This window comes from Oryx dammah, unplaced genomic scaffold (assembly GCF_014754425.2).
Source record: "Oryx dammah isolate SB20612 unplaced genomic scaffold, SCBI_Odam_1.1 HiC_scaffold_27, whole genome shotgun sequence".
Taxonomy (NCBI): Eukaryota; Metazoa; Chordata; class Mammalia; order Artiodactyla; family Bovidae; genus Oryx; species Oryx dammah.
The window spans coordinates 38197856-38222688 of NW_024070211.1; the positions used below are offsets into that span (position 1 = coordinate 38197856).

Consider the following 24833-nt stretch of genomic DNA (forward strand, 5'->3'; position numbering starts at 1 on the left):
AACAGATGACTGGATTAAGAAGCTGCAGTATACATATACAAAGGAATATTGGCCATAAAAAAGAATAAAATGTTGCCATTTGTAGCAGTGATGAGATGTAGAGAGAATCATGCTTAGTGAAATAAGCTGGACAGAGAAAGACAAATAATGTATATCATTTGTATGTGGAATCTAAAATATGATATAAATGAATGTATTACAAAACAGAAAAGGATTCACAGACATAGAAAGCAAACTCATGGTTCCGGAAAGTGAGAAGACGGTGGGGAGGGACAAGTCAGGAATGTGCTTTTAACAGATACAAACTACTATACATAGAATACAGATAAGCAACAAGATTTACTGTATGGCACAGGGTCTTATACTCATTATCTTAAAAAACCTATAATGAAATGTAATCTGCCAAAAATACTGAATCACTATGCTGTACACCTGAAACTAATACATTATTGAGATCAACTGTACTTCAGTTAACAACGAAAAAAGATTTTTATCGTGATTTGTGCTACCAGACAAATGTCTTAATCTTTGGTGGTGTAAAGATAAACTTTATGAAGGAAAACACAGATGCTAGTCTTAAGAAATTACTAACCAAAGATTAGTGATTTTATCTAATTGTACCAAATTGCATTATTGCCAAAAGGCAGGCCAAAAGAAGGCATTGACCTGAATAGAGATTGGTAGAAATAGGTTTCAGCCAAGGGAGAATGACATGTGTTTGCAAAGTCTCTAGGACAAGAGCCATTCGCCAGTCACACATTTCCACCACTTGATAACCGAACTGTCTGACAGCAGAGTTGATGGTATTCTCTCAGTTTTAGGGGTAATTTTTTTATCTGTGAATGGTCTGCTATGGAGCTCCTTCTCCTTAGGCACGTTAGAGAGGACGGGAAGAGCTGAGGCTTCTCAAGCTTTAAAGGGAAGACGAATCACCTAGGGGAGTGTTAAAGTGGTCTGGGGTGGAGCCTGCTGCTGCTGCTGCTGCTAAGTTGCTTCAGTCGTGTCCGACTCTGTGCGACCCCAGAGACAGCAGCCCACCAGGCTCCCCCGTCCCTGGGATTCTCCAGGCAAGAACACTGGAGCGGGTTGCCATTTCCTTCTCCAATGCATGGAACTGAAAAGGGAAAGTGAAGTCGCTCAGTCATGTTTGACTCTTCGCGACCCCATGGACTGCAGCCTACCAGGCTCCTCCATCCATGGGATTTTCCAGGCAAGAGTACTGGAGTGGGGTGCCATTGCCTTCTCCGGGGTGGAGCCCGAGGCTTTGCATTTTGAACAAGCTCCCAGGTGAAGCTGGGAACACTCGAAGCAGCAAGGAGCTAAAGGATGCATAGAGCACAGGGTGTGTGCATGGGAGGAGGTCTGTTTCCACTGCCGAGGAGCATCGGTTTTCTCTCTCTTCTAGCTGGAGCAGCCTGACTTGACTTTGGAGGAAATATTTTCTCACCACGTTTAGTTTATGTATTGATAGTTCAGATGAGACCCCTTCTCTCTTCAGTCTCCACCTACCCGTCATCTGTGATAGAGTTAGGTCTGTGACCTCCCCTTGCCCTTCAGCACAAGTGAGCAGGTGACCCAAGTAATGCAATGATTTTCACACCCTGGATTTGCCTAGTGCTGCCAGGAGAGAGGCTTTCTTTGGGAGGGTATGAGACCTGGAGCTTCCAGTGCTCATTATGAGAGGGGAGTCTGTCTGAGGATGAAGCCAACATAGAGGAAGGAGAACTAAACTTTGGGAGAATTCTTATGACATCTTTTGAGAGCCTGGGTCCAGCGTTAAAGAAAGCAAACTTCTTAAAAACATTTTTTTGAGTGAGTGGATACATCCTCACCTGAGGCAGATACTCCTGCCTTGATGGGAGACTTGATTCAATAAAGTAGCCTTTATGCTTAGGCCAATTTGAGTTTGTCACTTGCAACAGATAGCATCCTGCTAATACTGTGGTGATAGGGCCTGACATAGCCAGCATTCAGCAGATAACTGAAGCCTCCTCTTCATAATTTTTCTTTGGTTGGATTGAGCATATGTATTATGTTTTATGTTTTTTTTCCAGTAAAGAAGAAGAAACTAATAGATAGGTGACAAGCAATTTTATTTTGCAAAACAATCACTATACAGCAACAAATACATTTGCAAATTTTGATTGAAAAACATGAACTAACTACAACCAGCCATTGAAGAAATGCCTTTCTATGGTAACAGGCTCTAGAATTATCAGAAGAAAGAAACCCCCCACAGATTTGTAGCGGCATGTTGGAACCTTGGAATCCCAGCATACAGAGTATACTTTTTGTTGATTTTTTTCTTTTTGCTAAAGTTGAAGTATCATGATTGACATTTTCTGAGTTTAAGAATAAACTCAGAGGGACTTTTTCCTGCAGAGGGACTTGGCCTCAACCTACATACCCAGGCTAAAAACCCTAGGTTTAAAAAAACAAACATCAATACTGATTTAACATATTAATCTTTGAAGGAATGTCTAGAATTTGCCTTTTCAAGCCATGAATCTACCTTTTCTAGCTACTTAGACCATGAATGGTTTGTTTTCCTCCTTTTCATAGTGTAAAAAATAGGAGAAAATGCTATAATTGCAGCTATGTCAAAAATCAACCACATTAAGATGATTTCTTTAATAATAGTGACTTGATCTCTTCTTTTGCCTGATGATCCCATTTCCTGCTCTAAAACTATGTGAGTATGTGGAGAAGGCCAGCTACTGTCAGTACTTTTTTCCATTTAACCAAGTTCTCACTTAAGCCTTCTTCAGCTATACGTTGTTGGTGATCCACAGGTGTCTTGCTTGTGGGTGGGATTTCAGCCCATCACCCTGCTGGAACTCAGCAGGAGAATCCAGAGAGAGCTGGTTCCTAAATGAACATGGCCTTTTGAAACTCATCATGAACTCGGATCTCTCCTGCATCATTGAAAGGTACCCAATTATTGGTTGCAGGTGACCCAGAGAGAGTGAGTGGGCCTTTTAACTCTTCACAGCTCTGGATTACTTATGTTTCCTTAAACAGGTTCTCCAAGGCAAAAGCCAGAGAGAAACTGGCATTAATTGATCTAGAATTGAGACTATGAAGCCTTAATTTCTAGATCAGCGTATGGATGTCCCCACAAGAGTGGTGTTCAAAAAGCTTAATTTGTGTCGTTAATCTTGAGAGTAAAGGTAAGATGGGTTCCATCCCTTATCCCCCAAAGAAGACATTTAGCCTGTATTTCTTTCTTTTACTGCTACCAATTTTCAATTTCATTTTATAGAATTATTAATTTCCATACAAAGTGAGGGTATTTAGTCATTATAATTTTGCTGTGATTTGAAGCAAACATTTAATGCCAACTCTAATCACTGGGTACCTTTTATAATCTTTATTTTAGACATGTATTTGTAAAAAACAATTTTAATATGTAGAACATGGTTACTTAGTGTTTTTAAAAATTTAAAACCAAGTTGAAAAAAATACATGTTTCACAGGTTAAAATTGTTCTAACCAGCTCTTAACTTCTTTCTAGAGCTTTAATCACTATCTAACACTACCTAACACATAAGAAAATACCGTTAAGTCTCCACACAGCTATTCTTTCTTTTCCTATTTCCTGGTGCATTTCAAGGGAAGCTGATGAATAAAATGCCCAGATTGGTCAAATCAAACCTCACAGCAATAATTAGGCAGAAAATAGACACACCCATAGTCCTAATCAGTCCTTTCTAAATCTTTGACTATCCTAAATAACTGATCTATAGTTTCAGAAATGTTTGCCTACGTAAAATCTCTTAGTTGAGAGTGAATGGTGCTCACAGAGTTTCTTTCACGGAAGTCATGTTGGCTGTAACTTCCAATGGGTCACAACATGGCACCCGTGTCTCTCTGTCTTTCCATCCTTTAGCTTCTTTCTTAGATGCTACTATACTCGCTTATTGCCTCAGTCCATGTTCATCATTTCCTCCTTTATGCTTGAGAATTGATTTGACTCAAAGAGATCAAACCCTATTGAAACATTTGCCTTTAACTTTTCAGATCCAGCCTACCAGCCCTGAGCAAGAAAAAGAACAGATAAAATACTAAAAAGCATCCATTCATCCTAGTAACCCATTGCCCTACTCAGACTAATAATGACTATTTCATTGCTTCTTCATAAGTTTAAGATGAATGATTCTTAAAGAAGAATTCATTGATTTGTGATGTCTAGACTGTATATAAAGTCAGAACCGTATTAGCTACTGATAAATAATAGTAATACAGTATTCCTTTATAGAGTGTAATGTTGGAGTTATAAAAAAACTGATTTAGATATCTGCATCTCCAATATTTTGTAGCTTCTCAAAATACTGTATTTTCCCTTTCTGATCAAGGGATCTTACTTTGGGGATGGAGGCCAAACATTTTCTATCAGATAATTGAATAAACAGGTACTGCTTGGAAGAATGGAATATCATGTCCCAAACTTCCACTGTTAGTTTCAACTTTAGCAAATGGAAAAAAAAAATAAAAAGAAATCTTAATAAGTCTATTCCATGAATGATTATAGGAGTAAACCCCAAAATATTCTGTGATTCAAAATAAGACAAACCCATAATCTTAAACCAACAATCTGTAAACCCCTTTTATGTATAACTGGACCCACCCCCACAAACTCCATGTTGGTGAAAGCAAAGAAAAATAAATTTTTTCTAGCATCACGGGAGAAACTTTAATGGGAGAAACTTGTATCTGGCACTAAAACAGGGTTACAGTTTTGAGTTGTTACAGAAAGCAACTTCATGCTAAAACTTTGTCTTTTTAACTATTTTTTTTTAATAGGGAGAGAACCCTGCTAACATCTACTTTCACATACCTAAAATTGCAACACCAAAGGGTGCAGGAGACACAGATACTGTGAATAAGGAAGTATAATATTCAAGTATGAGGAAGTATCACAAATGGCCACAGAGAAATATATATATATTTATATCTATAATACTGTATCAAACAGATGGAAAGGGGTGTGAAACTGGTAGTGTGGACACAAATCTAGCTGATCAACCGACATCCTAACCAGACACAAGTCCATCCTAATGAAAGTGCTTCATTCCTAGGAGATGCACTTTACGTTACTTCCTCAACCACAGCTCAAATGCTTCGAAACTATTTTTTAATTAATTAAATAATTTATTGGATTGACTTATACTCTGATATAATTATCCAGGTCCCAAACATTAATAACTTAATTGAATCTTTCTTCCCATTTATACAAAATAACGCTTTTAAAAAAACCATTTCTTACATGCTTTTCCCTTCCTGCAATGACTCCTTGATTTAATTTAACCTGTAATAAGTTACAAGGGGCAACTTTTTATCTTTTCACCCAGCAACAGAATAGTGAAATGAGCAGCTTGGATTTTTAACAAGGCCTTTCAGAATGTAGTAGATAGCCTTCAGGCACATGAAAGGTAGAAATGCAATTTTTAAAATAATGATACTCCATGCAAAACAGCAGAGCGAAAAAAAAAAAAACTGTCCAATTGTACTCATGTAAAGCCAGTATCTTCCTGTTGCAAATGGAAATCAAGTCAATTTCTGCATATACTATTTTTTTTATAAAATTGTAACAATTACTACAGTTTGGGAATGAGATTATTTATTTTATGGTTTGTAAAGAATGAATATAACACCTGCTCAGAGCCCACTCCTGCCAGAGCTCATGCCTAAATGGTATGACGTCAATACTAAATGAGAGATATTCACAAGCCCTGTTTAGCGAGTGCGGCAGTGACATCCTCGGCCAGGGTGGCAAGCTGGGGGGATTCAAGCAGGTTGATGCTTCCAGAAGAGGAGACGTTGCTGAGTCGTCGGGGGGAAGCCACGCTGGATCTGCCTGGGGACTGCGTAATGATCTCAGCCCCATGGTCCACACGGGCCTTAGCATGCTCTCTGAAGTTCAACTTCTGGCTGTCAATCTGTTTAAGACAAGCATCAGTCCTCGGTTAACTCAAACATCTTAAACTGTCCCCTAGCTCTTTCTCTGTATCTCAGAGCTGATGTTCATGTCACTTCTATTCAGCTCTGCCATGCCTACTTCCTGGGTGTCCAGGTCTTTAATCTGGGACCCATTTTGATGAGTATTTCAAAAGGATTTTTTAAAAAGGCAGGATAGGCTCACAATATTGTGTCTTACCTTGACATTACCACCTCCGGGAACGTGGTGAGCATTGTCAAGTGAACCGACTTTAGCTTGGGCCTTTTCTTTGAAATCTAGCTTCACACTTTCAATTTTCACACGCCCACCACCTATGGAGGAGATGAGAAAGGCTTTTAAATGCTTTACTAACATTAAATCTTCTATTTTGGTGACTAGTTCCCCAAAATGACTATAGCAGGTAGACCATGGCAAATCACAAACTTAATGAACTCTACTAACCCTCTGACCATAGATGGGAAAGGAATCTTTTAGAATTTTTAGTCTATACCATTTTCCCCATACCGTCTAAGTAAGGTGTTGATCAGCCACTCAGTCATGTCCGACTCTTTGCGACCCCACGGAACCCAGCATGCCAGGCTTTCCAGTCCATCACCAACTCCCAGAGCCTGCTCCAACTCATGTCCACTGAGTCAGTGATGCCATTCAACCATCTCATCCTCTGTCACCCTCTTCTCCTCCTGCCTTCAATCTTTCCCAGCATCAGGGTCTTTTCTAATGAGTCAGCTCTTCGCATCAGGTGGCCAAAGTATTAGAGCTTCAGCTTCAGCATCAGTCGTTTCAATGAATATTCAGGATTGATTTTCTTTAGGATTGACTGGTTCAATCTCCTTGCAGCCCAAGCGACTCTCAAGAGTCTTCTCCAACTCCACTGTTCAAAAGCATCAATTCTTCAGTGCTCAGCCTTCTTTATGGTCCAACTCGCACATTCATATATCCATCTAAGGCAGTGACATCCTTTTTGTATCATTCCCTGGATTGCTTTTCATATTAATTCTTTTCTCTACTCATGGCTAACCTAAAACATCAGAGGTATCTTTCTTATCTGTGTAATAAAAACTAAAAATAACACAATGAAAGCACCATATGTATCCTTTCTCAAACATGGAGCATTTTGTCTCTTATTCTTAAGGGAACAAATTAAATTGCAAGGAAGCACTTCTCTATTTTTCTTCATGGTAATAGGTCACTTATAGGCTAGCAATTGTGTACATATGGGTGATATTGCCACTTGTAAATTTTCAGCATTGATACCTTGACTGATGAAACTGGAGTCAGAGGCTGAAGTGCTTAAAAGCTTCCATTTTAATTAGTAGATGGAGTGATAGGAAGGGAATCTTAGAGATCCCATTCTTGTCCAGATGCCATAGGACTAATTTGACACTGATCTGATAATATTGAGATGGAGTTCTGACCATGCCATTTTCTTACATGTTAATTAGTCGAAATGAAATGAAAATCGAGGATCTGCTGACAGATGACGGTGCCATGAGCCACCCTTCTGCGGCACCTCCATTTCTGCACACCTTTTCAGGCTTGTGAATGCAAGCAGTTCTACGTCGAGTAGGTATCTGTTCTTTAGCTTATTCTTGAGCCTGTCTGCTGATGTCTTTGACCTTGGAAGAATCTGGATTAGATACCTTTACCTGTCTCCACCCAAGAGGCTGGCTTTCACTTTCATTAGCAGCTTGGTTTTGGCTGTATGCATTTTTTTTCATAAGGCCAGTAGTCAGCCATGTGATCCTCTATTATTATTGCATCTCTTTTGAGATTTTGATTTGGAAAAAATACCTGAGGTACTTGATGGAAACATGGAAAAGATTTTTTAATTTTGGACTCTTGATACTTATTTACCTCCATAGATGAAAGAGAAAGGGTTGTTCAAACTTCCCAGGTCTCTTATTCCTGTGGTGTTTTTCTCATGTGATACCTAGAAATTTATATTAACACCCAATTACTTGGCCAGGGCCCCTTTGAAATTGTATGATGTTACTGGATTACATTAAAAAAAATTTATATTTATTTATTTGACTGTGTTGGGTCTTAGTGGCAGCATGTGGGATCAAGTTCCCTGACCAGGGATCAAGTCTGGGCCCCCTGCATTGGGAGCAGCATGGAGATTTAGTCACTGGACCACTAGGGAAGTCCCTGGGTTACATTTTGAAGATTCATTCATACTCCTTCTGAAGACTTAGGATGTGTATGATGCTATTCAACTCATTCCTGGAGGAGACATGAAGCTGTCCTTCCCTCAAAAGATGCATTATTGCAGGGGTGTTATTCTACCAACATTTTACTTGGCCCCATGCGTCTCACCTGTTGGTTGTGACAGGATTAGTGTGATTCATAAAACACAGTTATATTGGTTAGAGGCTAGAGGATACTGAATTTTCAACTACAGGAGATCAACTTTCTTGGGATCTTACTTTTCTATTTTCATAGCCTCTGATAGAAACTGTCTTTTCAAGTTTTATGATTATATATTGTGCCAATATAACCCTATTAAAAATTTTGTTAGACTATATTTTGAGAGAGAGGGGAAAAACAATGTAATATTGACCCAAACTATATTCAGAAAAGGAAGCTTGAGAAGTCTATTTTTGTTACAGTCCTACTGAAGAGATGTGAAAGTCGCTCATTTGTGTTCGACTCTTTGCGACCTCATGGACTGCATAGTCCATGGAATTCTCCAGGCCAGAATATTAGAGTGGGTAGCTAGGTAATTTTATATAACTGTTAGAGAAGTTCATTTGAAATCAGAGATCTCTGTCTTTGGTTCTGAAAAATTCTGGCCCCATTAGGAGCAGTAACTGCAGAGGATTATAATCCCCATCAAGCTTCTTATGTTTCAAAGTGAAGTCAAAAGACTAGCTATTTCAATTTGTGCCTCCAGGTGATGAATTGTTTCCTCCTTATTTCCTTCTGAGACATTCCACAATCCAAAGTAATTCTGTGAAAAGCTTGCTATTGTCAAAGATCATTGTGTTAACATGTCTTTATGAACCTGGTTATCTGATTCACTTATTATGAAGTAAGAGTGAGAAATAGGTGGGAGTCCATGGCAATAGCCTTTATGACCTGTAAAACATACACATGATATTTTCTTGTATACAGAAGATTTTTCTGTGCATCAAGACTTTAGGTGAATTGAATATTTTCTTTTGTATTCTGGAAGAAGGTAGGCAGTGTACCCAAATACTTCCATCATACTGTTGACACAGGACAAAATCAGCTAATTGTCTGTAGATATAAGGCATAGATGGGGGGCTGTAAAGATACCCATTTGGGACCATGTCCCTTCTCTCTCATGAATGATAGACAGCTAATTCCAGATAACAGTTCTGAAATCAGTAATGGAAATTCCTTATATGTAATTTCTATCTCCTTGACTTGCTTTATTAACACCCTTTGCCAAAGGGAAGCCCAATTTCTAGACATATTTCCAGTTCTTATCCATTTTTGAAACCTTTTGTTTTTCAACTAAAAAAATTCTTCTCAATAATCTTCTGGTCAGAAATCTCACTGGGGTCAGTTTTCTTTTATCTTGTTCTGATAACACTTGAGATTATGATTCATGGGAATAAGATATTACCTGGTTTAATTAAGATGCCAAGAATAGATGGTTAAAATCAATTTTTTGGTCCCTCAATGGTATATATAAGTTGTGTCAAAATAGTCTCAAGAAAATTTACAAATTTGACAATTGTCCATTATTTACATATGCATGGAGGTAGAATTTAGCAAAAACATATAGTACATGATACTTAGAAAAAATGACACATAATACATTAAATTCACAAGTTAAATAGGGAAAAATCACTAGCACATATGAATATACACTCTACCTTAGGGCACTAGACTTATGAGATATGTGATATCTCATAATAATATATCATAAAATATCATAATATATCATATATTATGATATCCTAAGATATAATAATGAGACATGAGATATCTCATAATAATGAGATATTATGAGATACATGGTTTTTCCAGTAGTCATGTATGGATGGATATGAGAGTTGGACTATAAATAAAGCTGAGTGCTGAAGAATTGATGCTTTTGAACTGTGGTGTTGGAGAAGACTCTTGAGAGTCCCTTGGACTGCAAGGAGATAAAACCAAATCAATCCTAAAGGAAATGAGTCCTGAATATTCATTGGAAGGACTGATGCTAAAGCTGAAGCTCCAATACTTTGGCCACCTGATGTGAAGAACTGACTCAATGGAAAAGACTCTGATGCTGGGAGGGATTGGGGGCAGGAGGAGAAGGGGACGACTGAGGATGAGATGGCTGGATGGCATCACGGACTCAATGGACGTGAGTTTCAGCAGGTTCCAGGAGTCGGTGATGGACAGGGAAGCCTGGTGTGCTGCAGTCTATGGAGTCGCAAAAAGTTGGACATGACTGAGCAACTAAACTGAACTGAACTAAACTTATGAGATATTCCAGAAAAACAAGCACTCTATGGTCAGATAAGCTGGGGAGACATTGCATTCTGAAGATTCACAATGCTTATTGACCTAGATCTGAGAAATTCAACAGAAAAATAAATTTCTTCAGCTTTGTTAACAAGCACAATCCTCCCCCCCCCCACATAATGTAGAAAAACAATTTCTTGCAAAACCTTTGAAATGCTGCATTCAGTCCATGAATTATGTAAGAATACATAGCCCAATATTATTTTATAGACTATATATTTCAAAAGAGCTCCAATAAGCATGTTGAATACATACAGATAAATGCATCTCCTGTATCTTTTCATTTTTAACATGTCCTAGGATATGTGGCCTGTTTGTGGTAACTGAGTTTACTTGTCCATATGACGATGCCTCAAAATTTCTAATTTAAGTTTTTATTAACATAAGCATGAAGTATTCACATGTGAAAAGGTCCTTCCAATCAGATTTCTCACAGCACAAAAAAAAACTCTGCTTATCGATTTTTTGAATTCAATCTAATATCTCTCAGACTACTAAAAATACTGATTTACCTGGCCTATGGCGGATATTCTTCAGAGAGCCACATTTGGATGTCACATGGCTTAGGTCTATCTTCTTGGTGACAATCTGTACCTGTGTGAACCACAGAAAATAGGCTTAAAATAGTTTAGATGTAAATAAGCCCCCAAGCTCATATATAAAATCTAGAAATATGCCCGAACTCACAACATACAACAACATATACACACACATGGGAAAACCCAATCTTCCATACGTCCTCCCATATGTTTGGTTGGAAAGAAAAACACAAGTGAAAGAAAATCCTAGAAGAGAAGATTTTATTAGTAGAAAACAGATCATGCCGCAAAGGGATAGAACTTCTGTATTAAGAAGGCAAGTTTTCCACTCAGAAAAAGAAGCCACACTGTATTAAACCTTTCCATAAGCAAAGAGCCAAGTGAAGAGGGAAAGTATTCTTTAGAAAGTGATTTTTACATGAAAGTGATCAAAACTGCTCATACAAGCAAGAAGTCCAACAATGCTTTAAGATACAAGAAGAAAGCTCTAAACATGCTTTTCTAAAACACTCTTGTCATATTTTGGCTAAATGCAATTTTTATTGCACACCAAATGATAAAAAAATAGCATTTTTTTTTCTTCTTCTGGGTTTTACTGAAATCAATTCATCTTCTAATATTTGAAAGAGTGCTTTCCAAGCATGGTTCCTGGTTCATTTACATCAGAAATACATGGGAATTATGTAATCTAGCACTGGAAATGGGGCTAAGGAATCTTCCCCAATCAAATCAATCACATTTGAACAAGTGATTCTTCTCTAGGGGAAAGTTTCAGACTATTGGTTTGGAGGTTGGAAGCTTCTCTAGTAACTTTAAAATCATCCTTTCCTTCATAGGTGTTTTGACCAGCAGCACCTATTGTAGAGGTCAGCTGGGTCAATCCTCTGATACTCTCAAAATTACCTGTTAATTCCAGGACTAAGATTGCTTCCGTGAGTGTAGTACATGGTGTGTACTTACAGTCAGTGCATCAGGGATGAGGGGAGCCTGTCAGTGTAAATACTGAGCCTGAGGCTTAGCCCTGTACCCTAGAAGGAGCCCAGCAAATCTTGCTGTGGTTCTCCCATATGGCACATTTTCATGCTTAGTGGAGCTGCTTTGAACATCAGGCACTTGCTTGTCTCTTTTTTCACTGTTTGACTCCATCTCTGCCCAACCAAGGAGCAAGAAACCAAGAGTTATTAGATAAGCGAGAATTCTGGATTTAATACTCTATAAGTTACTTGAGTCACAGATGGCTAGAATCCAAAGTCTAGGTGATTGGATCTGTAGTATACTCACCCTATTCACCTTTTTTATTATTCTAACGTTAACAAAGAACCATGCCTACTTTAGCTTGAGTCTGCCTGCTTCAACTCTTCCTCAAATACTTTTGAGAAACATGAATTCATCTTTTTCTTCCTCTCAGAGAATATTATTTCCACCCAATTTAAGAGACAGGGATTAAAAAAAAAATCAAAACAAAGAGTATACTGGGACTTGAATCCTTTCACTTTGAATTACAGATGAGCCATGCTTCACCAGGTTTGTATTATTCCAAACGATATCCCAACTCTCATGAATAATGAAGCACAAAAGATCGACATTATACACTTTGGATACTTTCATACATCAGTCATTGCCTCAGGAGTAACTTAAATGGAGCTAGAAAAGTGTGTGCTCAGCTGACTTTCACAAGGGAGCAGAGACAGCATGAGAAAATACCTTAAAGCCAAAGGCCAGCAAACAAATTGGCAGGTGAAATGGGCTCTTCATCTCCCTGAAAACCATGGTTGTCCCCCTTTAAAAAGCGAGAAATTCACCAATGATCTCAGAGGGAAGGATGGAAAGCCCATTACTGAAAATGCAAGGCTGACAAGCTCCCAAACCAGGGGGACTTTTGGTGCAACAACAAGAAGTGAGGAGTGTGCTGGGAGGTGTTGGGAAGGAGGTGGGAAAGGAGACAAGTGCCGGTGTGCAGATGGCTCCACACACTCAGGACAGCTTCTGACACAAGCTTCTACTTACATTTCCGCCCCCAGCAGAATGTTTGATGTTATCCTTGGAACCACATCTGGACTGAACCTTGCTAAAATCGATCTTCTTGTTTAAAATCCTAACCTAAAAGGAATTGGAAGTAACTTCACTGTGCATTTTCTTTCAAAATTCTGGGACAGAATATTGGGAACCAGGGAACCAGAAATGGGTTAGCACCAAAGAGGCTCCAAACTCCTTTCCACTTACATTTATCATTTATGAGAAGAAACTAACACTGAAACTGAAAGGCAGATCTATCATGTAAATATGAAGTGTTTTTCTCCTGCACCCCTCACCCCCATCTCCAAGTGCCAGTGCTTGAGAGCCTGATACCCTGGCTGTAGGCTGCTGTAATCTGGAGACAATACAGGAACAGAAAAGTAAAACCTGAATTATCTGTGAGGAGGTTTCCGATATTGCGGGCAACACTGGGACTCAGGTCCCCTCCATGGAAGGTGCAATAGTTCAGCCCTGGTTTCTGAAGGATGTGCCAGTGCTCTCCCCACCCCACCCCCCAACTTCTGGAGGGTTAGCCTGACTGTAAATCACCTGGCCCACTCGAGTTGACTATGACTGGCCCATGTAGAATGATGAGGTTCACACTGGTCTGGCTGACTGCTACAGATTAGGGTTCTCACTCATCTGAGGGAAGAGGTTCTGGTTTTCCCAAGATCATCAACAAGGAGACTCTGGGCCTCCTCTACGGAAAGGCTTCATGATTCCCTTGCAGCTTTGGTTTAGTAGCCTTCTGAAAGGCCACTTTCTGACACCTGCTCATAAATAGCCAATATCCTTGACTTTGGTGTGAAAGCATCCTTTCCATTTTTACAGGGGAGAAAACCAAGGACTGTTAACTAGCTGACCTGAACCAGGTCATGTACAGGTAGTCCAGGTCTGGATTGGGCCCAACAGATTTGAGGTTAGGTGTTTCATTTCTATTTTCAGGAAGTCCTTCTCTTGAGGACAACAGCAAATCCAGATCTGGAAAGATATTACTCAGGTATAAAGTAATGTGCAAAGTAATAACTTCTGTAGCTTCTTTCATGCATCTTCTGAATTTTCAAACTTTTGGAGAGCCCTCCAAAACAAGCAATGTAAGAATGGAAGGAAAGGCTTGTTATTTTTTTGTTTGTTTTATTTCATTTTGACTACAAGTACCCCCCAATAGCTAGAGAGATATCACATTTCCAGTATTTCAGCGGACAGTTTATCCTCTTATACATAAAAAAAGGCAAAATACATTTACCGTAGATATACAGCTTTCTCCAAGAATGGTATCACATCTCTTGGAATTTGCAAAAAAGAGTAGAAAATTCAAAAGGACACTGAATCTTGCCTATTTTTAACTAGACAAGCTTAAATTGCAGCTTCTGCCTAACACTGACAAGATCGCTTGTTCCTTACAGGGAACCATCATCGACAGCTCTCATTGGCAGCCTAAGGGAAGAGACTCTTGTCAAAATCTGAATTCAAAAGACAGGATGATGTGGCCACTCTTTCGGGCATAATAAATATTCCAATTAAAAAAAATGGCAATGTCACAAAGTCTGTATCTAACAAAAAGCATAGTTGTTCTAAGAGTTTCAAGTAAATAAGATAAATAAGTCAATAAGGGCCATTACATTTCAAACCTCACAGATAAGTTATTCTTAGAAAGCAAATAATTCTGATTTGTTTTTTTCTAATAATAATACTTTATTCTGCATAACGATCTATTTATTTTGGAAATGAAAAAGAATTCATTCAAGCCATTTTTCTAATCCTTGGGATATACAGAGTCTCATATTTCATTTACAAGTTTTAATTTAGAGATCATAAGAGTACCAATCAAGTGACTCATTATCAAGTGATCAAAAGCCAAATGTTAAATCTGACTCACTTGTTGCAAAAATGGAAATTCCAAATTCAGTTGCATAAATTTGTTTGACTCTAATGTTTAATCAACTGTTTGACATTTTTTATGATTTTCCAAAGCAAAAGACTCAAACCCAAAGAGGACATATTGCCAGCATTACTTAAAGATGATTCAAATCTTAAATCCTAAAACCTCAAGGCCAACTTCTATTGCTTTTCTTCAGATTTTCAAGAGAATCATAGATTTTCTAGTAAAAAAAACTAACTGGCCTTTTTGATAGTAGATTTTACTAATCTATGTTTGCTCACTTTGACATGCATTTATAGCACAGCCTTTACATATTTCCATAATTGCAAAAACTTCATAGTATACTGCTTCTGTCTAAAATGAGGCAAAGTATGACATTCACCATTTTGCTTAATGGTTGAATGGACAGAAATAAAACCACTCAGGGCTGTGAATGTTTGATGTTCAGTGAGATTTACACTCTAGCTTGACAACTTGTATCTGAGCCATGTAACTCACATTTATGCCTTAGCACAATTACAAACTACCTCATGCCAAACATCTCTAGGATCATTGACAAATAACACCTTAGAGAGTTGATTCCACAAATACTGGCAGTCCTTAGAAACCATCCCACCCACAAAATAGAAAAACAGATGGCTGCTGTGAAGGGTAGAGCTTTATTTCAGATTTTTTTTTTTAATCAGAGTTGAATTTTAACACTCTGTTCTCTATGGATAACTTGAAATGAAAACTGCTTTCTTTGGGAAGAAATTTTCATTGGACTTTTATTTTCCTAAAGCCCATGTCAAGGAAAAATTACTTTAATATCTTGGAGACTGCCTAAAAAAATATAATGAACTTCTGTTTTACAAATGAAATAATTTTTTATATTCATGATATAAAGGAAAAATAGTCAAATAATCATTATCCAACATTAATTCTAAACCACATTTTAATCTTTGTTAATTTTTTCCATCAGAAATTTTACTTGTTCTATTAATGCAAAGAATGAGAGAATCTTTCCTTCTGCATATTTCATAGCACAGTGAAATGTATTATTATATCAAGCAACTGGATCATCTTCCAAAAGCTATGCCTTATTAAAAATTCTACCAAATTTCCTATTTCTTATAAAATGAGACAAATATAAAACTTATAACCAGGCAACCAAGGTTCGCAGCAATACTGATGTTTGAGTTCTAATACTTTATATTTGTCCAGATTGTGTTATAGTCTGTACCTTAAGGGTCTTGTTTATATTTTCATGTTCATCCCCATGATGTCTTTATGTTATTACCTCTTGACAGAATGCCCTCCCTCCAAGTTGAGTATGTAACGGATCATCTTTCAAGGTTCAGTCAAACCAGTTTCTCAGTGTGGGATTGGCAGAAAAGGATTTCATTCTTTTGGGCATATATTGGTGACTTATATGCAAACATCACTGATTTTTCTATCATATAAGGGTCTTGTAAGCATGAAGAGTTATAAAGAACAGACTAATGCAACTGAATATTTAATTTTAACTTAGTTAATTCTATCTATTCCTCCACTACACTAGGAAAGAACAGAAGAGTTACTTTCTGGATATTCCTGATGTGATTCTAGTTGAATTTTATCATAAATGGTTCAGTTGAAACGATCTGCAACTGTACTCTCTCTGCAACTGTACTCTCTCTGCATATAAGCTGAATTGCTCCTGTAGAGAAATGACCTTTTTTCCCTCCCTCAAATGGGGTTACTCTAAGAAAGAGGAATACAAAAATGTGGGATATGCCTGTAGGCAGGAATAGATCTCTTACTAGAGATTAGTTGGAAATATGAAACATGAAAAATGAAAGAAAATACAATCCCAATTTTAGTTTTGAATAAAACAGTTTATAAAACAGAGTTAGTAATTGTGATGTCAACATGGGTTCCTTGAGCAATGGGAATCTGATTTTTTTTTGACACTCTCTGCTGCTGCTTTTTAAAAATAAAATATCCACATGTCAACTCAAGATAGCAAGATATGGAAAGTAACTTGCTGTCTAAAAGTTGGATTCTGTTCTCAGTTCCTTTACAATCTGGTGCTAGGCCCTTTAGGCAACCTCTAGGTATGAACCTCAATTACAAAATCATGTCTTTCTTTCCCCATCCAAAGCAGTCTTACACAGAATTGAGTGACATTCAATTGACTTCCCTTCAACTTTATAGAGCATTAAGCTTTTCCTTTGGGTTTGCCTCATTTCCTAGGAATGCTTATCAAGTTTTTCTTTATCCTTGCATAATAAAAACACTTTCTGCCTTTCTCAAAAGTATTTCCTATTCCATAACATTCAATTTTAATGAAAACTATCTAGCCTCTATAGAGTCCATAGGCATCATATATTAAAATAAAAATATTATTATATCATATATATTCCTGAAGATTAAAAGTTCTCTGGATAGTGCTCTTCAAATAGTCATCTGTGAACAACCTGGTGCTCTGGTCAAAATGCACACAGGTATATAAACATTATAGTCCATTCTGAATTTTAATTAACACTTACCTACACTGACCAATAACATCTTCAAAACTAAGTATATCAAATATAAACAATATTTCAATACACATTTAAACAGAAATAACAGTTTATGTCAAAACAAACAATTCCACAGAGCTCTAAGGAAAAGAACATGGTAGAGGACCCACTTAGGTGAGAGCTCAATTTTCCTGTGTAGGCTGTGTCACAAAGCACAGAAAGTAGAACTACATTGAGAAATCTTGGAGTGAATAGAGAACGCTGAAAAATTTGGAAATAACGTTTTGGTGAACAGACATTGAGTTTAGCCATTAGACCCACTGTTACATAGTTTCAGTGGTCTGTCCATGGACACTGGAAGGAAAGTTACAAACACGACAGTCATTGTGACTCATGAAAATTAACAAACAAAGAGGTCTATAAAGTTCATATGCCTTAACTTCTTGACATTGCATTTTTTCTTTACTTTAAAACTTTAAGATAGTGTAAGGAATATTAGGCCACACTGGTAATAAACTAATTTTTGCAAGAGTCCGTTCAATTGTTTGAAAACAACTTGAGATTCAAGGCTGTTCCCATGTCCTTGTTTGGTTTGTAAATGAACAACAAACAAAAAGAGAGTCTACAGGTCTCAGCTTTGTAAACCCAAAGTAATAATTTTTCCATAGTTTTTAATAATTAGTATTTATGAAGCCTAGCTTGAAAACTTTTCATTACCCTGCAAAAGTACTTGAATTATAGTTATTAAAGTTCTATTGCATAAAGACAGAGTCCTTGATTTCAAGGAGCTTTCATTTTGAGATAATGATGACTTCGGTTGCAAAAAAAACATTTCCTGTCAATATTATGTAATATATTTTGGTGAACAGCTTTTCTTCATGCTGGGTTGACTGACAGTATTTTACAATTAGTGGGGTATTTTATTATATTTTTTAATTAGTACTTATTTGTAGCCCTAAGGTGATGGAAAGAAATGGCTTGGAAAAAAATTTTAAATCAAATAAAGGCAGGACACCAGGAGAGGACAAGAAAAACAAACACTTTTGCTTACATTGTACAGGCCTCATGTCATGTGTCATATAGTACACAGCTGAAAAGATTAACTTTATTGCTTTTTGCAAAAGCTCCTCACAGCTTCACCTAGCTTATCCAGTCCATTAGGCATTGACCTGCCTCACTGAACTGAGGTCTGAGCTGAGCCTCTCTGCCAAAAGAAAACTGGACTTTAACAGAAGAGATAACAGCCATAAGCATACAACTTATACATATGGAAGAGCAATAAACATTGAAATTGGGGCAAATAATAAAAGCTTCCCAATGTGAAAGGTTGTTGTTGAATCCCTAAGACACATATATCTTCCATTAGAGATTTCTTTTCTTTATATTTAGTGAATGTACAAACTTTAATACAAAAATAATAATGCTTTAAAAATTAAATTATATACATACAATCAAGCCACTCCAAATTTTATGACAACAGAGTCTGTGGAGATGGTCTGAATTATATGAATTAAGGTTATATCTACCTATTTATTCCCATCTTCACTAATAAGAGCTGTGTGACTATTTTTCTCAATAACTATGGATGACATATGCCTGTTACAAAACTGGGCTCCTACAGAAGATATCATTACTGTCCTATTCTTTTCAGTGATTCTGAGTTGGTCACTGTCCATTCAAATATCCTGCTGCTGCTGCTAAGTTGCGTCAGTCGTGTCCGACTCTGTGCAACCCCATAGACGGAAGCCCACCAGGCTCCCCTGTCCCTGGGATTCTCCAGGCAAGAACACTGGAGTGGGTTGCCATTTCCTTCTCCAACGCATGAAAGTGAAAAGTGAAAGTGAAGTTGCTCAGTCATGTCCGACTCTCAGCAACCCCATGGACTACAGCCCACCAGGCTCCTCCATCCATGGGATTCTCCACGCAAGAGTACTGGAGTGGGGTGTTAGTATATACAATTTACTATTGGAGACAACATACTACTAGCTTTGATTTCCCCAGTTTATGGATTCTTAACCAGATATTAATAACAAGGGTCTTTGGCATATTATTACTATCTTGATAATTTCTAAGAAACTTTTACATAAAAATTTTTCTTAGTTGTCTTATAAAGTTGAACCTTTAAAATCCAGTGAAAATCCCCAGTTTAACATGTAAAGAAAAACTCTCTTCAACCTCTGTATGTGAGAAGACCATACACTATAAGGAGGCCTTTAGGAGCATAGTGTTAAATGTTGAGTAAAATATGTTCCCTACAAAGACAGTTCAGCTGTAGTGAATCCACATTTTCTAATTCATTTTCTTCTCCAATTTAAATACATTGATGCCATCTATCACAAAATAGCAGGCAAATATACTCCTTCCATCTATGTCTTATCTTGGTGAGGAAACACTTCCCATTTCTCCAACAAAAGTCACTTTATAATTCCACTATTGTAGAATTTTTCCAAGTCATCTGAAGTTGCAATAGGATAATTTTACATTAGTTTAATACTGGCCTCATGGAACAAAAGATTTTCTTCAATTGACATGGTGATTTTGAGGCCAATTTTATTTTCTTTTAATTTTCTGTGTTACATGTATTTCAGTTCAGTTCAGTCACTCAGTCGTGTCTGACTCTTTGCAACCCCATGAATCGCAGCATGCCAGGCCTCCCTGTCCATCACCAACTTCCCGAGTTCACTCAGACTCACGTCCATCGAGTCAGTGATGCCATCCAGCCATCTCATCCTCTATCGTCCCCTTTTCCTCTTGCCCCCAATCCCTCCCAGCATATGTATTTACTAGTCCTTAATTACCATGATCTCTAGGGCAGCACTAGTTCACCTCAGAAGAATGTCTTTATATCAACTTTATGAATTAACAAATATAGGAGAAAATAAAAATGAGACATAGAAATATTCACAGCAAGATATAAAGACGTAGAAAGAGAAAATAAATTTAAGTCTTCACATTTGGGGGTTGGTTTAACTTAATGATTCTAGCAAAGCTGAGGCCAAAACCACTTTTTGTCTTTCTACCTTTAAAAGTACTTTGAATAAAATCTTTATTGTCAAATTATATCAATAAGCATTTACTTTTTATTCAATTTTCTTTTTAGTTTCAATAAAATATCTTTGAGATAATTAACTCCCTTGTGATTCTAAGAAGAAATAGATTCTTTTAAGTATCAATATTTTCTAGAAGATAGGCAAATAAACCTCACATTTAATTAAGGAAAATATTAGAACATTAGGATATTCACAAAAAGAGAACTGATTTTAAATATACATTATAACTACTCTCTTTTAGGAGGTAGCTCAAAAGAACAAAAATGATAAACTTGCAAACTGGTATAAACTTATTTTATTCAACTTACTCTTTCCAATTATTTATGTATAAATATAAAATATTACATTTGGATATTTCCAAAAGGCTTGAAATATTTCCTTCTCTTGGATGTGCAAAACTATGATAAAGGCAAGAGTATGAGATTTTGGGAATTATAGGCTTAAACGTGATATAATTTGTTTTTGTTTTTTTGCTTAAAAAGGTTTTTTGTAGCTCATATTTTAATTACATTCTTCTATAAAAAAAGCATCTTTCTGTGACTATATTATTATAGAATGTTACAGTTGTTCTAAAAATGGAATTCTGAGTCCTTCCTCCCTTCTTTGGTTGATTTCTTAACTGGACTTTCTTGAACAGAATCATAATGAGAAAGCAAAGAAGTCTGTTGCTAAAGGAAAAAGCAACATTAAATTTTTGTTTTAATGCTGAGTGGGAGTCTTTGACAGCTTCATGTTTTGGCAGGACATTTCTAAACCTGCTGAAAATGTATTTTCTTTGGTGTGAGAAAGGGATACCAGAAATCAGTGGCAGAAAATATAAGAGACAAGTAAAAGAGAGGAAAAAAAAATTTTTTTAAGTTGTTTTTGGTATATTGAACAAGGGCATTATACTTTGTTAATGTATAAAGAAAATTACTGCTTTCCTCTTCTTTTACTCAAGGATGGGTGTTTCATTCCTTCATTTAGAATAAAAGTCAAACTTTGGGCATATCGAATCACAAGGGAAACATTAGGTGATATTTGTTTTATCTCCTTCCAGGCTAATTGCTTTGTCCAAACATACAGTGTGTAAACAATGTTTAGGTTAAGGCAGAACTCAAGCTCTCCTGTTGGAAAAAATACATATAAATGTTTGCTCTGAAGCTGAAGTTAAGAGTCAATATGTAGAGTTTTACTAACAACTCTATTTAACACAATTATTCTGAAACAGAATTTCTTATAGACCCATGTAGAGTCATCTATTAAATATTAATGTGAATATCTGCCCTTTGCAATGTTTAGGCAATAGCAGGCTGAGAAACAACTTGAAACCATGCTCTGATTTGGAATGAACACGGGGAAATGGTAGAAAATATCATAGGAAATCCTTGAGGAGAAGGAAGGTGATAAAAGTAGTATCACTAAAAGATGGTCAAATGAGCTCAAAGCCAGTATCATACCAGAAATTCATACCAGATAATACTCAAATTTATACCAGAAATGAAACATATCTCCTAAGTTAAAATCCACAAGTCAACAGAGAAACATTCAAAAAGGATCTATTAGGTAATCAACTAAAAGATTCTCCTCTACGGTTAAATCAATTTTTATCTAATAATAACCAGAAGGAATGGAGATGGCATATTACTTACAATATATTTTATAAGGTAGCTTTCTCAGATAAGGTTCAAACTGTTCATAATAAGTCACAACCCGTAACGCTATAAAACCTCCATCTCTCTTTTAATAACTGTAAGCCTGGAATGTGAGGACGGCAACATAGTAAGTAACGGGGATTTTACTTCGGCAGCAAATACGTGGGTTCATATGATTCTTACCTGGCCCCCCTTAGGCTGATATCTGATGTTGTCTGTGGATCCAATTTTGGATTTGACATTCTTCAGGTCTGGCAGCGGTTGGTTGATGAGCCGAAGCTGTTTGGGGGTAGCGGGAGATTTCGGAGGCGTGCGTATAATGGCGACCTTCTTCTCACTGGGAACCAAGATGGCCGACTTGGGGGTTCCTGGTGTGTGCGGGGTCCTGGGGTAGCTGGGGGTTCCAGGAGTGCCTGGGGTGCGTGAAGAATAGCTTGGTGGGGTGCCAGGAGTGATGGCGGTTGATCCAGGGGTAGTGGGTGTGGAAGTGCCACTTTTTCCTGCTCTGCGAATTGGCTCTGACCCTGTATGAGCAAAATGGAACGAAAACCGCAGTGTCAGAAACTTCTCCCCCGAGACATCCCTTTTCCCGTCCACTGTTAGAACTTATAATTCATCAAATTTCTAAAGGGTTTAGGATATTTACGAATTACAACAATGCTTGAAAAGGTGAGAATCTCGTATTTTTAGGTTCACAAAGTGATGACATTCCTTTGAACATGCATTGCTATCAATGTAAAGATAATACTTGGGTTTTCTTGATTTACTCTGAATTTTCATTATGAATATGTCAAAAACATTTTCCACTTGCATGATCATTAAAGCATATGGATCTGCCTTTAGTTGGAAAAAGAGTCTGCACTTAATATTCTTTGTGGACTCATATAAACTGAAGATTCTTTGAATGATGTGTGGATTATTTATTCCTTTGTGCAGAAAGTTTATTCCAAGATCCAGGTGGATATACAACACAAAACAGTGTATTTAGATCACATGATTTTGGCCTGTGTAGAAAATTATTTAGCTTAAAAAAATCTAGCCCTCTCTTTTGAAAAGTGGGATGTTACAACAATTTATTCACCATGAATCTTGTACCTGATTGTGTTTTCTCCCATACTTTCAGTATTAGTTTGCAGTTTGGAGTCAAATCAATAATCCCTCACTGTCTATTATACAAGATGCTGTAAGATGCATTTCTTTGCCTCAACTTGATGTTACCCTCATTTTATCATTTAACTCTTTCCCCCATATTCCTATGCTATGTTTCTCTTTCATATTATCTTTTAAAATGTGTGCTTAGATGCCATTTCAAATGCTTTTTTAAAAGAATAATGATACAAAAAAGAGGACACACCTTAGGAGACTCTCATTAAAATAGGAGATTCTCACTTTTTCAAAGAACTTTTCTGAATACCAAACATTTGATAACCAAACGTGCATACACAATAGACGCAGCTCTTGTTATTTCTTATTCAGTAATAAGGACATTAAGGCTCATTTACCCAGATGACATTAAATTCTAAGGCAGATACGATACTCAGCTTCTTAATATATGTTGAATTTTCCTCTTAAATTGAAAAGTCTTTTCTCTTAAAATAATACATTGATTCCAATAATAGAATACTGACTTTCATTGTTTATATTATACAAATTCTCTCACTTTTAAAAATATTTTATAGAAAGGGCATGGTTTTTAGTTTTTACTGCTAAGTATGTAACTCTGTGGGGCTTTCCTGGTGACTCAGTGGTAAAGAATCTGCCTGCTAAAGCAGGAGATGCAGGTTGGATTCCTGGGTCAAGAAGATCCTCTAGAGAAGGAAATGGCAACCCACTTCAGGGTTCTTGCCTGGGGAATCCCATGGACAGAGGAGTCTGGAGGACTCAGTACATGGGGTTGCAAGAATCGGACAGGACTTAGTGACTAAATGACAGCAATGTAACTTTGTAAAATCAATGAATCTTCTAGAAATTTTGAGGAGGATTAAGATATAACTCATCAACTTTAAAATCAATAAAGTAGAAGGAATCCTAGAGTCATCTGATATAATTCATCATCAATGTAGAAAGTTCTTCCTGAGAAGGGGGACAATTATTAATAATCTTTGCTTAAATATTTACAAGGAGTGAGCTCAAGTCTGCAGACAAAATAAATCTACCCAGGCTCAATCTCCTGGAGAAACAGAACAATTCTATTTCCTCTCTCAGTGAACAGTTTTCACATATTAAAGGAAAGTTGCCCTGTGTCCTTTTGGTCTTTTAGTAGAAGGGAAAGACACAGGTAGATGCTTCAATGGGAAATATGAAATGGGATTTGAGAAGAGTAAAGTGATAAATTAGTGATTTTTATTGCTTTCCACAAATATGACATTTCAAGACCAGGGTAATACAACCACATTCAACTTGGCTTTTTGTAGATTCCTGGCTACCAAGTTTGTTTATGGGCCAAGGTTTTGATCTTGGTTTGAGTCAGTGAGTATGTTCTGAAAAATCTCTTCAGAAAACTTATTTCTCCCTCAAATATATTCTCCATCATTTCATCTTTCTTGAATATCTCAGGTCTTCTGGGGAGGGAGATCATATCTTCATTCTTTGTCCCTCTGCCTAGCACTGGTGTCTTTTGTTGGGCCTGAACACAGCCGAAGCTCAACATATTTTCTTTTTTAATGTTTCAAACTTGATTCAAAATTTCTCTATGTATAGAGGTACTTTTTACTGTAATAGAGACTGAGGTGAAGCAATATTCCAGATATGCATAAAAATATTAACTAAAAGAAATATTTAAGAG

The 24833-nt window shown here is 37.0% G+C and overlaps 1 protein-coding gene across 39 annotated transcripts in view; it reads right to left on the reverse strand.

Annotated features, from left to right (window-relative positions):
* Nucleotides 1-2076: 2076 nt before the first annotated feature.
* MAP2 (microtubule associated protein 2) overlaps nucleotides 2077-24833 on the reverse strand; it is a 299075-nt gene continuing 276318 nt past the window's right edge. For 20 of the 39 annotated variants that reach the window (XM_040228612.1, XM_040228647.1, XM_040228625.1 and 17 more), the window contains 5 exons: nucleotides 22232-22572; nucleotides 12991-13083; nucleotides 10957-11038; nucleotides 6158-6270; nucleotides 2077-5939 (listed from right to left, as the gene is read on the reverse strand). In XM_040228612.1, coding sequence (XP_040084546.1) covers nucleotides 5724-5939; nucleotides 6158-6270; nucleotides 10957-11038; nucleotides 12991-13083; nucleotides 22232-22572 — 845 coding nt within the window. In that variant the 3' untranslated portion in view covers nucleotides 2077-5723. The remainder of the gene's footprint in view (nucleotides 5940-6157; nucleotides 6271-10956; nucleotides 11039-12990; nucleotides 13084-22231; nucleotides 22573-24833) is intronic. The other 19 variants (XM_040228648.1, XM_040228651.1, XM_040228650.1 and 16 more) reach the window with 1 other exon arrangement.